We start from the raw sequence: 14,022 nt of genomic DNA, 5'->3' as shown, positions 1-14,022 counted from the left end.
TACATTTATAACCAACACTGATGGATGATACAAATCTTTTCATCTCACTTATCTTTGATTTCAGAACCTGCCTCTTGAGACAGTTTATTACATGTTTATATTGTTTGTCAATCTTTTCTTCTCCCAATGTGTTGCAAGCTTCATCTTCACAAAAATGTATAATACTCGCCTACTCCAAGTAAATCAAGGTTGTGTGTGTGCCTTGGGAAGACCACAAGCCCCTTTCAGACACAAATCTGTAACATTATTGACCCAAGTAATGAATAATCTTGACCAAATGCTCCAGGCAGCATCCTAACAAAATCAGGTAAAACTGAAGTCTATAAATTAGATAATCGAAAAAAATGAACAACTTATGGTTTGACTCACTTTGTATGTGTGTTTCTATAATTTTGTCTCAACAAATATAAGCAACAAATGAAAGATTATAGATTAAGCTAATACAAATTAGCCCCACATAGGTACACCATTACAGTGATACATTATCTATCATTGATCATACAGTATAAGGATTTGCAATGTGCCATTCTGCATAATAACTTCTTCACTTAAGATAAGACGTATAGTGTCACTGGATAATTGCACTAAATTAAGTAATACACATGGTCTGTATAATTGCACTGGAAAATGAAGCATGTTTTAAGTGTATTTAGATGCCAATACTATCCTTTCCTTTTTCAACACTGAGGTATTGCTACTATTTCTTTTTCAGTATCTGGGCTACTCCTTCCACCACTGGTCATCTGTTCCCAGTGCAACATATGTTAACAGCCTACGTTAATGGATACATGACAGTCGGATATAAGCTATTAATCTAATGTAGTAGTAGTGTATTTATCTGGCATTGTAAATCTGACATTAAACAAATTGTTCGGCCTGGGAACCAGTAACTTAGTGTGAGACACAATAATGAGGAAACATTCATGACTCTCACTCCCCAGGGCTCCTGTCTTGGTTTTCTTTCCCACCGGACCTATGCTAAGCGTTCCCGACAGCAAAGATGGCGGCAGAGCGGCGTTGAGCCTTCTCCGAAATGAGTTACCAAATTTGGTCCATTTGTTGAGTATTGTGCCGTACAAGGAAACCAAGTCCATGCCGAGAAACTCGCCTTGGGACAGAGATGTTGTGAGATTGCGAAGAGAAATCTTTTCATGAGAAGTTAGCTACTGCAGCTCGATAGTTTTCCGCTGGGTGTGCATCGCTAACAAACAGTTAGCCCTAGCGTCATTGTAAAATGGCTCCGGTGCAGATTGGGTCAGATGGGCAGCTCGTCCCACTCGGAGGTCCGGTTGCCTCGGGTCCACAGCCACCTCCACCTGGGGCACCGGCCACACAGGGTGTCCGAATGAGCCTGCTCATTGAATTTCTCCTCCAGAGGACCTACCATGAAATTACCCTGCTGGCAGAACTGTAAGTAACATGTTAGCATTGTAGGCCTCAAAGCTAACTTACCGGCGGGCTAATCAGCTAACACTTGTAAACTTAGAGAATTATCTTCCTCCAGCCACTATAGAAACGTCAAAAGCTGACCGACTCAATAAGATGAAACGATTAGCCCTAAGTTCATGCACTAATAAAGTAGATAGCCCACATTTGTGATGAGGCGTACCGGTAACAACACATCAGAGGTGGAAGAAGTCCTCAGGTCATGTACTCAAGTAAAAGTAGATATACCAGAGAGTAGGAATACTCTCTTAACATAAGCAAGATGTTACTTAAATTAAAGTACATACGTTTCAGCATAGAAATATATTTAAAGTACCTAAAGTAAAAATACTCACTATGCAGATTGGCACATTTCAGTATGATATGTGTTTTTATTATTCTTGCATAGTGTTATCAAAGCTGGTAAAGTTGCAGCTAATTTTAATCACTTTGTATGCTGCAGGGTAGCTTGTGAAAGTACATGATTTAACTGTGGTTTGTAGTGTGGTAGAAATACAAAGTAGCAAAACATTACAAAAATAACACTGTACTTAAGTACAGTACTTGCGTGCATGAATCTACTTAGTTACTTTACACCACTGCAGTACGCCATTTGTCTTAAGATCCCAATGTTATAACTAATGGGTTTGATATTTAAAGTAAGTGTTTGTGTGGGGTATGTATGAGACATCAGTCTTCTGTCCCAAAGCCAGTTTATCCTCGTCTGATAACTGAAAAAAACCCAAAGAGTTTATGCAGGTTTTAAGCTCTGTTGTTGTTATACTTTGAGGAAAATGTCAGTTATTAAACCTTCTTTTGTTTTTATATTTAGACTTCCCAGAAAAACAGACATGGAGAGGTATGCATCTTTGAATTTCATCCAGAATGTCTTTATCCATTCACTCCTATGCTCACTCTGTTAAGCTGTTGTTTTTAAAAATGTTTTTGAACTCTTTCCTACTGTTTCGTTTTCAGAAAAATTGAGATTGTCCAGTTTGCCAGTCGCACCAGGCAGCTATTTGTGCGTCTGCTAGCCCTGGTGAAGTGGGCAAGCAATGCAGGGAAAGTTGAGAAGTGTGCGGTATGTTGGGTTTAATTTGACTTTCCTTTTTAGATGGATTTTGATAATACACTACGAATTGACTTGGGACCATCAGAACATAACAAAGCGTACTCTTACTTCTTGTGATAACAGATGATATCCAGCTTCTTGGATCAGCAGACCATTCTGTTCGTAGATACAGCTGATAGGCTGGCATCGCTGGCCAGAGACGCCCTGGTTCATGCTCGTTTACCCAGCTTTGCCATCCCTTTTGCCATTGATGTCCTCACCACAGGGTCATATCCACGCCTGCCCACATGTATACGAGTAAGTCTGTTAAAACTATGCAAGACTGCAAATGTATAGATGTTGGGATTTTGCTCTCTTCGTATGCCTCACAATTGACTCTGTGTCCATTTTTAGGATAAGATCATTCCTCCAGACCCCATCACAAAGGTTGAGAAGCAGACAACCCTGAGTCAACTTAATCAGATATTACGGCACCGCCTTGTCACTACAGACTTACCACCCCAGCTTGCAAACCTCACAGTTGGTAAGCACTGTTTGTAAAGCCACTATGGATTTTTTTCTGATAGCCATTCCTATATCTACATTAACAGCTTTTCTAAGGGCCTTTTTGATAAATATCTAATGTTTTCTTGTGTGTATTTTTGTGTAGCTAATGGGCGTGTAAAGTTTCGAGTGGAAGGAGAGTTTGAGGCCACTTTGACAGTGATGGGAGATGACCCCGATATTCCCTGGAGGCTGCTGAAGTTGGAGATTCTTGTGGAGGACAAAGAAACTGGAGGTAAGGCTTCAACATCTCCATCTCCGCTCCACACCTCAGAGTACCATTGACAAGCTGATTGACAATATCCTTCATGCTAATGTGTTTCCCTTTCCCATTAACTCTTAATGGGTTTGTCTGTCAACCCCTTCCCACACTCCCTCCCCCCTCCCAATTGACAGATGGCCGAACCTTGGTCCACAGCCTGCAGGTGAACTTCATCCACGAGTTGGTCCAGGCACGTCTGTGTGCAGATGAGAAACCTCTACAGGACATGTACAACTGCTTGCGTATCCTTTCTATGCAATTTGTGTGTGGCCTGCACAACACAAACTTGGCTTTAGTCCCAGTCTGTGAACTACTGCAGTAGGGTATGTGTGTGTGTTTGTGTGTCTCTGGGCATATAGAGTATTGACTGGGCAAGCAGACACTCTCAGCATTTCAATGAGAAACTCAGCTGCATCCGTTTTAACCACCTTTCCAAAAAATGTTATTCTCACACAACAGCTTTAGTTACTTATAGGGGAAGGGCGGCACTGTCCTCACTACAACCTGCCACCCTGTCAAGTCATGTGTGTTGTAATGAATTCCATACGGACATGTAACACCTGTACATTCAGTACTAAGGAATGTGTTTACTGTGTTAGAGCTAAATATAAGAAGTGTCTTCATTTTGGTGGTGATGGGGAAAAAAGGAGTGCTTGATAGCTACAAAATTAGGAGAAACTTTTGAGTAGATAATAAAATAGATAAAAAAAAGATATAAATACACTGAGGTATAAATAGATCAATTATAATATATATATATATATATATTTTAAAACCATTGCTTACCTGTATATCATTTATTTTATTTCATATCCTTGTGTGAAACTGTACGTTTTTTTTCTCAATCTGTTGCTGCATAAATTCTTGTATTTCCCCACGGGAGTTAATAAAAGTACATCTTATCTTATCTTATAAAAAACACATACACAAAGGAAGGAGAGGATCTCCTCTGATCAGAATGTCACAGGCTTATCATGTTTCAGTCTGTGTTGAAACATAGAGAGAATCAACAGCTTGTTAGCATTCGTGCTAATATTAAAGAACCTAATCAAGCATGCGAGATGAGCACGAATGAGCTAATCACAATGCTAATCAGTACATCTCTGGTCTGCCTCCCCCCACCGACGCCTGCAGTGCAGCTCACTGTGTCAAAGAGCAGTCTGTGTCGGGCACAAATGCCCCTTTTTTCTAACAAAGTGTATGTGTCTTGAGGATATGTGTGTGAGTGTGTTTCGAATTTTAATAGAAAGATGTGTGGTGTATTTTATTCACCTAGACTTGACATTTCCCTACACTGTTTCCTTTAACTGCATTGTTTCCAGACTCTTTCTGTCTGTCGCTGCAGCTAGAGGTGCTCCACTCTCAGACTATGATGCTGATCAGAGAGCGATGGGGTGACCTGGTGCAGGAGGAACGATATGTGCCTGCAAAATACCTCACGCTGACTGTCTGGAAGTAAGAGGGGCACAAGGACACTGTGTTCTTACAAAATACCCAAATTGAATGATTCGTTTATGTCTTTTTTCATTTCTTCAGCCAACAGGTTTTGGGTAGGAAAACGGGTACAGCCTCAGTACATAAAGTCAATATCAAGATTGACGAATCAGATGGATCTAAGCCATTGCAAATATCTCATGAGCCCCCTCTCCCTGCCTGTGACTCCAGATTAATGGAGAGAGCTTTGAGGGTAAGTCGGATATATGTTCTCAGAAAGGTGCAGTGTGGCTTACTGTACAACTATCTTACAATTAAATAATAACTGCTTTTCAACTCCTTCTTTTAGATTGACCATCTCTCAGTGGAGAAGCTTTTGATTGACAGTGTGCATGCAAGGTCCAATCAGAAGCTACAGGAACTAAAGGCCATTCTGAAGACCAGTAACCCTGGTGACAACTGTATGTATTATCTCTACTTGCTTGTCATTAATACAGTTAACAAACTTTAAGGTATATATTAAGCAAATGCAAAGAAAACAGATTTGTCTTCAACAACAGCTGCAGCCATGTGATATCACTGACAGCAGTTGAATGTTTATTTTTACCCCTGACAAAAGAATGTAATGGAATCATTGTCTTGGTCTTAATTATGATGAATTGCTTGTACAAAATTCCCATTAGCTCTTAGAGGTGTGCTTTCCCATGCGTCCCCCATTTACGTTCTGTCAGTTAATGTACTGTAACAATTGTTTTTGAGTCATCTACCAAAGAGATGTTGAAGTTTGTTTGTTTGTTTCAGCATTCATCGAGACCGCTTTACCCACACTTGTTATTCCGATTCTGGAGCCCTGTGGTCGTTCAGAGTGTTTACACATTTTTGTAGACCTGCACTCTGGCGTCTTCCAACCCATGCTGTATGGATTAGGTAAGTAATAGCAAATTGTCATAGTTCCCTGTTCCCTTGTATTGTTTATTATTCTCTGCTTTGTGAAAAAAAACCAATACAAACCCTGTGTGCTCTCTCTCCAGATCAGTCCATGCTGGATGACATTGAAAAGACCATTAACGATGACATGAAGCGCATCATATCTTGGCTTCAACAACTCAAGTGAGAACACATCCTCAACTTTTAAATAGCTATAAACATGACGTGAATATTCACAGCTGACAGTGTAAAGTATAGCATTGGCAGTTCAGTCGACGCCTGCCACTAGCTTGTCAAAATGCACTTATTGCTGTCAATAGCAACACTTGGCCAAGAAGGTGGCAAGATGGTTGTTGAGAGGGATGACAGCGATCTGAATTGCCAGCGTCTTGCGCTAGTAAACAGCGGGAGCTATGAATGTGGGACTTTTTTACATCATGGATTTTATTGAGACATCAAATCTTTCCTTTCTCTGTCAAGGTTCTGGTTGGGGGAGCAGCGTTCTCGACAGTCTGTGAAACACCTTCCTACTGTGTGCACTGACATCCTTCACCTGTCCAACTCGGCTTCTCATCCCATTGGCAACCTGTCCAAACACAGACTCTTCATTAAGCTCACACGTCTTCCGCAGTACTACATTGTGAGTTTCTGGACAAATCTATTGCTGAACCAAAATTCCACGTTGAAATTTTGATTTGACTTTAGTGTCCACCTTCTAACTCTCCATTGTTGATCCTTCCAATTCTTCCCCATTCTACTCGTTCCGTTTTGTTGTAGGTGGTGGAAATGCTCGAAGTGCCTAGCAGTCCCACGGCGTTGCAGTACAAGTACTCGTTCCTGTCCGTGTCTCAGCTAGAAGGAGATGACGGACCCATGTGCGCACAGCTCCTGCAGCATTTCAAACCCAACCTAGAACACCTCGTCCAGGACACGACAGGGAGAGGGGTCCGACCTGGGACCAAGAGAAAGGTAGGCAGCGCGAGAGTGGAAAACCTTTATCTGTGTATGATGAAATACAGCATATGTACCTTTTGGGAATGTGAGACAAGACATTGCTAAGGAAATGTGCCCATATGAATAAATTAAACACATTTTCTTTGTCTCTGTCTCATAGGTATCTGGGGACCAGGGGGAGCCGGAGCCAAAGAAGCCGAAGCGGTCTGGAGAAATGTGTGCCTTCAACAAAGAGCTGGCTCACCTTGTAGCGATGTGTGACACCAACATGCCTTTCATTGGCCTCAAAGCAGAGGTAGGTCCCAGTGCCTGGACATTTCTAATCATTCATGCCAGTCATTGATGTGTTGGAACAACATCAAGCATGGCAATCTCAGTTGTGTATTTTCTGGCCAAGGCTAAATGTCCTTCTGTCTGTCTCCGAGTAGCTGTCCAACATGGAAATCCCAAACCAGGGTGTCCAAGTGGAGGGCGATGGCAGCAGTCATGCCATACGTCTAATAAAGTAATCATTTGTTTTGAACACACATGAATATCATTTTTATTCAGAGTATAATAATCATTGCAACAGACATGGTGATTACTCAGCATATTTGTGTCTCCTGCAGGATTCCTCCCTGTAAAGGGGTAGGAGAGGAGACCAGGAAAGCTTTGGATCGGTCTCTGCTGGATTGCACCTTCAGACTGCAGGGCAGGAACAACCGCACCTGGGTGGCTGAACTGATGCTGGCCAACTGCCCTCTCAACAGCACACACAGCAAGGAGCAAGGTGCGCATCGAATACAGCTCATTCCAGATTCATCACTCAAAGTTTACGACACTGCCCGGTGTTTAAACAAAGCCATCTGTCCTCTCTTATTAGCCTCCACGCGGCATGTGTATCTGACCTACGAAAACCCTCTGTCTGAGCCGGTGGGCGGGCGCAAGGTGGTGGAGATGTTCCTAAATGACTGGAACGCCATCAGCCAGCTCTACCAGTGCGTCCTCACCTTCTCCAGAGCACTGCCAGGTACAGTCATATGTTAAGCAAAGACTGAAGCCCATCTTAATTCAGTTGGTATGTTACTTTTACGTCATTTCAGTACATGTTTATCAATCTACACTGAATTATGTATTTTAAGTAAACCATTTTGAGAAGAAAACCAAGAACGATCAGATTCTTGTACGTTTTAAACATGCTAGTTCAAATCTGCAGATAGTTAGGGTTAGTCAGCTTGCACTCGTCATTATCACCCACACGGTTGTGTCCTTTGATGCTTTGCAAAAGAAACACACTGACCTAATACGGCTGCACACTCTTCACTGCTTCCCTCCAGAGATGCCATCTTACCTGAGCCTGTTTTCAGAGGTGCGGCTGTACAACTACCGTAAGCTGGTGCTGTGTTATGGCACCACCAAGGGCAGCTCCGTCACCATCCAGTGGAACTCCAACAGCCAGCGGTTCCACCTCGCCCTGGGCACCGTGGGGCCTAACTCTGGCTGCTCCAACTGCCACAATATCATCCTCCATCAGCTACAAGAGATGTTCAACAAAAATCCTAACGTGATGCAGCTTCTGCAGGTACACACATGTAAAACTGCATCCACAACAAATGCAGCTGCTCTTGTTCTCTCTAAGGTTCCTTTTTAAATCCGTTCACTTAATCTGTGTTATGAAATACCTTTAAAAACAGGCCTTGTATCAACATTTTTGCAAACAGCACAATGGTATACTTTCTTCTTAAAATGTATTCTGTTTTGATCATATTCTGACTCGAATAACTGCAAAAATGACTTTAATCACATACCATCTCCTTTTACTCCAGTGTTATCCTGAGTAACATCATCTGTTTATATCCCTCTCAGGTGCTCTCTGACACTCAGGCCCCTCTGAACGCAATCAACAAGCTACCGACAGTGCCCATGCTGGGCCTGACCCAGCGCACCAACACTGCCTACCAGTGCTTCTCCATCTTACCCCAGTCGCCCACACACATCCGCCTGGCGTTCAGAAACATGTACTGCATCGACATTTACTGCCGCAGCCGCGGTGTGGTGGCCATTAGAGACGGAGCCTACAGTCTTTTTGACAACACTAAGATTGTAGAGGGCTTCTACCCTGCTCCTGGACTCAAGGTATGCAAGACTTAGAGGCAGGTCTGTAAATCAAATATGGAGTTACTGCCAGCAGCTAGTTAGCTTAGCTTAACATTAACATGGGGAAAAGGTCCTACTGGCTCTTCTGAGATATACGTCTACCTGCACCTTTAAAGTCTCTTACATAACCCTTGAAAAACCATTAACGGTTTATTGGTTAGATTTAGAGGTGCTTTGTGTAGCAGAACTACTGGGAGAGTGTTTTTCTAATCATCAAAACTGAAGAACATTACTTGGTTACAAAAGTGAAGGATGGAGATATAAACAGTTTTATAATTACCCAGCTTTTCACATCTCAAATGCGTCTTTCTCCTCTTCTCTCTGTCTAGACATTCCTAAATATGTTCGTAGACAGTAACCAGGATGCTCGCAGGCGCTCTGTTAATGAAGACGACAACCCCCCCTCGCCGGTGGGTGTGGACATGATGGACAACCTGATGAATCAGTTGCAGGCTCAACAGCAGTCACAAGCCATGAGAGGGGGTGCAGGAGGTGTCTATCCTCCCCTCACTTCACCGCCACCAAATTACCACGCTAACGTCACCCCCTCGCCATCCATGATGCCCACCCAGTCCCCAGGTACAGTGATGGCAAGCCCGGTTATTGTCCGTGTGTGTGTGAGTGACTGATGTTGTGTGTGTCATCTGAGCTTCTCATGCCCCCATACAAATGTTTGTTTTTGTTTTATGAATTTGTCACATTGCTGTCCTCTAAACTACCTGCTGATTTGTTGCAAGAACAAATTGTTTGAATGCAACAGAAAACAACGAAGAGCAACCATGTGTGCCCATTTTCAATTTTGCAAAATCATGAGATCAGTTGTGTTTCCCATGCAACACACAACGCCGCACAGCCGAGGAAATGAAGCATGCATAGAGCCCTGCTCCTTCCATTCCTCCATCTCAGCCCGCCAGCCAGAGACTACGGCCCGCCCCGCTTTAGCATGTGTGTGAGAGAGTGTGTGTGTTTGTATGAGTGTGTGTGAGAGTATGAGTGTGTGTGAGGAGAACTTGTCAACCTCAGAGTCTGATGAGTCCTTTGGTGTATGTGTGTGTGTATGTGTGTATGCAGGGAACATCCATGCCTCTGGCTCCCCTAGTGGAGCTCTGAGGGCTCCTTCTCCTTTCGGGCCCACCCCGTCCCCGTCTTCTCTGGGCATAGCCATGGGCCAGACCAGCTTTGCCAGTCCTCACGGTAAGCAGCAGGATGGCCCTAAACTCTGGCCTGGTGGTAATTCTGGTCTTCTGGCACGGGCTGAAAATAACATGACAATGACAAATGGGCAGTATCTAGTGGGCACACAGTGGTGTTTACATCTGATGGTGCTAATTGTTGAACGTTAGTGTTGTTTTGTTGCTGACGCTGTCTCTTATTCACCCTAGGTGCTCTGGACCCCAGCTCTCCGTATGCCATGGTGTCTCCCAGCCACAGGGGCCAGTGGCCAGGCTCACCCCAGGTCTCAGGGCCTTCTCCTGGGGCAAGGATCCATGGCATGTCCCCTGGTAACCCATCACTGCACTCGCCTATCCCCGACCCTCATTCTCCTCGAGCCGGGACCAGTAAGTCCTGCTTTCTTGGTGTTGTCTCGCATGACTTATACATCCCAACTGGTAATGGATTCATTTTACATACCATTAGTAAATCACATTTATATAAATCCCTTTAGATTATTTAAAATACAATTACCAAAATTGTACAATACATAACTGTAAAAAAAGGGTAGATGCAAGCTAAGGTTTTTAGCCTGTTTCTCTAAAACTCTCTGCCTCTCTCTTTGTTGTAGGTTCACAGGTCATGCCTTCCAGTATGCCCCCGCCCCGCAAGCTACCTCAGCGCCCCTGGGCTGCCTCAATTCCTACCATCCTCACCCACAATGCCTTGCATGTGCTTCTGCTCCCCTCACCTACTCCCTGCCTGGTGCCCGGCCTGGCAGGAAGCTACCTCTGCTCCCCTCTTGAGCGTTTCCTGGGTTCAGTTATCATGAGGCGGCACCTGCAGAGGATCATCCAGCAGGAAGCCACCGTAAGTATTGCACTCATTTGGGGAGATGAGTTTATTTTCATCCCTCAATTTACACTAACTAACTTCCCCTACTCTACCCTCTCTCCTCCAGTTATCCATTGTGAACTCTAATGAGCCAGGGGTGATCATGTTCAAGACGGAGGTACTCAAGTGCCGCGTGGCTCTCAACCCAAAGAACTACCAGACACTGCAGCTCAAAGTCACTCCGGAGAACGCAGGTCCCTGGTCCCAGGAGGAGCTTCAGGTCCTGGAGAAGTTCTTCGAGACAAGGGTAGGCATGAGCAGCACATTTTCTATATTTAAGACGTAGTTTAGTGCTTCATTTAAAATCAGCACTTAATTCATTGACCAGTGGTGCACTACACTAAGGACCCTTTGGAGGACATGCCTGCCCTGCACTCATGTTGTTGTTGTTATTCCATTGATTAATCTCTCTAGGTTGCTGGTCCTCCCTTCAAATACAACACTCTGAATGCCTTCACAAAGCTGCTGGGGGCGCCCACCAACATCCTGAGGGACTGTGTGCGCATCATGAAGCTGGAACTGGTGGGTAGCTCTTTATTATTTAAGAGAAATAGTTGCATTTATTGAACCATGATTGTATATGAACCTTTTCAGTTTCATAATCGTCATGGCTGTATTTTGATCTATAGAGGAAACAACAGAAACACAAAGTATAAGATTTTATGAATATGCAAAATGATTCAGGCATTTGATTAAATGGTGATTAAAGTGTGAAATTAATAATAATACACCTAATAATAATAATAATAATAATAATAATATATAAGATTGAATAGCACTTTTCCTAATGCTCAAAGATGCTTTACATAAAATCAGAACAGAAACAAATGCCATGATAAGCCTTCCCTCTGCACTGCTCTGTATTTAAGATCTGTATGATGGAACTACTTTGTATGGTTTGGCCTTACATAAAGAACTAAGAATTCTCTCTGTGTTTGAAGGGTTTTATAATTATTCATCTTATTTCTCTGCAGTTCCCCGACCAGGCTGCACAGCTGAAGTGGAACGTGCAGTTCTGTCTCACCATCCCTCCCAGTGCACCCCCCATCGCCCCTCCTGGGACCATCGCTGTGGTCCTCAAGTCAAAGATGCTCTTCTTTGTAAGTCTGAGCAGAGCCTCACCTTCATTTCTCCGCTACCAGGACAGACATATACTTGTGTAGCATCATTTGAAACAACCTGACCCTGTGTGTGTGTGTGTGTGTGTGTGTGTGTGTGTGTGTGTGTGTGTGTGTGTGTGTGTGTGTGTGTGTGTGTGTGTGTGTGTGTGTGTGTGTGTGTGTGTGTGTGTGTGTGTGTGTGTGTGTGTGTGTGTGTGTGTGTGTGTGTGTGTGTGTGTGTGTGTGTGTGTGTGTGTGTGTGTGTGTGTGTGTTGCCTTCCAGTTGCAGCTGACCCAGCGTACCCCGGTGCCCCAGGAGCCCCTGAGCATCATCGTACCCATTGTGTACGACATGGCTACGGGCCTCACTCAGCAGGCAGACATCCCAAGACAGCACAGCTCCTCGGGGGCCGCGGCCCTCATGGTCTCTAATATCCTTAAGAGGTTCAATGAACTGCACCCCGCCAGACAGGGTGAGACTTTTACACTGATGAACACTCAATAATTTACTAAACTGAAAAAGTGGTATCATTTGACCAAACTGAAACTAATATCAACTGAATATTCAGTGTCTCCTACACCTGACACCAAATGTCCTTGCTTGTCTTTAACACTGGGTATTTTCTATCTTTCTCTCAGGTGAGTGTACGATATTTGCTTCTGTTCACGAGCTGATGGCCAGCCTTGCTTTACCCCCCGGCACTCGTCAGTAGAAACAAGAAATTCAGATTACTGGAATCCAACCGGTGTCCCGTTTGAGACAGAGGACGGGTCCAAACGGAGAGTAACAACTGTGGTCCCAAGATGTCAAAATCCAGCATGTGTCTTCTCTGCTTCAGCCATTGGACTATTGACCTTGTGTATAATTGCTGTTCTGAAACGTTTAATATGTACAGTTGTGGACCACAGTCTTTATTCTTGATAGAAGCTCACAAACAAGATTTGCCGTTGAGGTAAATCATGGACGAGGGCGGGGCTTTGATGCAAAAGGTTATAAATGTTATTTTTTCTCCAGATGCACTTGTAAACAAGATTATCTATTGAAATTAAGGCTGTTTACAAAAATATGTATATTATTGTACATTTAAGTGTTATAAGGAATCAGGTGAGTTAGATTTTTGCTATAGAATTGACTTCATTCTTGTTTCTTTTTTTTTTATAACGCCAGACTGATATTATTATAGTATCAGGAGATATATTCCTTAGCACACTATTTAAATGTTTTCTTGCCTTTACTTTGTCAAGACCTCTGCATTTTTATTTCAAACTTTCCCTTTGGATACTGTAAAACTGTGACAAACTTTATAAGCCAGTTGTATTTTATTAAGACCCATTTCGAGTCCTGGTTGAAGAATTGAGACTTTCTGTCTGACTTTGCTATTTAATAAACCAAGCCCAGAGTTGGTTTGTGCTTTGAGGATCTTCCACCGGCAAGTACTAAAATAATCAGATCATTTTCTGGAGTCAAAGTAACAATAAAATGGGACTATTGGCAAAAAATGTACATAAATTATAAAATCTTAAAACTGATGTCAGTGTCATATCTGACTTCTGAACTTGTTCCAGCACTTTTCACTTAACTGCTCCAAATTCATCAAGGTTATCAGATCATCAGGTTTACATTTAAAAATTAATTCAACGTTAATCACTTTCGGCACCCTGCCAGTATTATCAAACTATTTCAATATTAAATATACCAGCAGAAAGCAAACATTTTTGTTTTTAACCTGCCCTTGTTTTTATTTTACTTGGTAATATTGATGCATTTAAATGTAAGAGGTTCTTCCGTGTTGAGGAGCAAGTTTTAGTTTCTAAGGAAATGAATCATCAACTATTTGGATAAGCGAAAACAGGTTATTACAGTAAAAATGCCAAAGATTTCTTGGTTCCTCATTGTGGGGTTCTAAATATTTATCTGCACTATGCCAAAGATATTTGGCAGATCAATCAGTAATGAAAATAACAAGCACTAATTGCAACACTTAAAACATGTGGTTGACAAAGTTTTCCCCTTTCATTATATTTGGGATTGAAAGTAAGTACAGTTGGCCTGTTTGAGTAAATGTACTTAAGATCATTTCCATCACTTACACTTATTAGTCATGGCCATATTATGAGACAAT

At 42.8% G+C, this 14,022-nt stretch overlaps 1 protein-coding gene across 3 annotated transcripts; it reads left to right on the top strand.

Moving 5' to 3' along the window:
• Positions 1 to 968: 968 nt before the first annotated feature.
• Positions 969 to 13,429, top strand: med14 (mediator complex subunit 14). 3 transcript variants are annotated; one of them, XM_063888562.1, is made up of 29 exons: positions 969 to 1,410; positions 2,258 to 2,284; positions 2,401 to 2,506; positions 2,621 to 2,794; positions 2,891 to 3,020; positions 3,147 to 3,275; positions 3,437 to 3,544; positions 4,625 to 4,757; positions 4,839 to 4,989; positions 5,086 to 5,197; positions 5,538 to 5,663; positions 5,768 to 5,846; positions 6,144 to 6,303; positions 6,441 to 6,632; positions 6,778 to 6,912; positions 7,046 to 7,122; positions 7,226 to 7,386; positions 7,480 to 7,626; positions 7,964 to 8,178; positions 8,463 to 8,732; positions 9,083 to 9,332; positions 9,825 to 9,947; positions 10,136 to 10,312; positions 10,537 to 10,775; positions 10,867 to 11,046; positions 11,214 to 11,321; positions 11,774 to 11,899; positions 12,183 to 12,372; positions 12,539 to 13,429. In XM_063888562.1, exons 1-29 carry the CDS (start codon positions 1,235 to 1,237, stop codon positions 12,610 to 12,612), a joined length of 4,275 nt encoding a protein of 1,424 aa, XP_063744632.1. In that variant the 5' UTR covers positions 969 to 1,234; the 3' UTR covers positions 12,613 to 13,429. The 3 variants fall into 3 exon arrangements, with proteins under 3 accessions (XP_063744632.1, XP_063744631.1, XP_063744633.1); XM_063888561.1 differs by having other exon boundaries at positions 7,934 to 8,178; XM_063888563.1 differs by lacking the exon at positions 9,825 to 9,947 and having other exon boundaries at positions 7,934 to 8,178.
• The last annotated feature ends 593 nt before the right edge of the window (positions 13,430 to 14,022 follow it).

The sequence above is a fragment of the Eleginops maclovinus genome, chromosome 7 (genome assembly GCF_036324505.1).
Source record: "Eleginops maclovinus isolate JMC-PN-2008 ecotype Puerto Natales chromosome 7, JC_Emac_rtc_rv5, whole genome shotgun sequence".
Taxonomy (NCBI): domain Eukaryota; kingdom Metazoa; phylum Chordata; class Actinopteri; order Perciformes; family Eleginopidae; genus Eleginops; species Eleginops maclovinus.
The sequence above is the reverse complement of the archived record's forward strand: the minus strand, read 5'-3'. Positions and strand labels throughout refer to the sequence as shown.

Bases quoted from the DNA above. Each gene is read 5' to 3' on its own strand.
- med14 (XM_063888561.1), top strand. From the start codon at position 1,235: ATGGCTCCGGTGCAGATTGGGTCAGATGGGCAGCTCGTCCCACTCGGA. The intron at 4,758-4,838 runs GTAAGAGGGGCA...TCATTTCTTCAG, and splicing joins CTCACGCTGACTGTCTGGAA to CCAACAGGTTTTGGGTAGGA. The intron at 6,633-6,777 runs GTAGGCAGCGCG...TCTGTCTCATAG, and splicing joins GACCTGGGACCAAGAGAAAG to GTATCTGGGGACCAGGGGGA.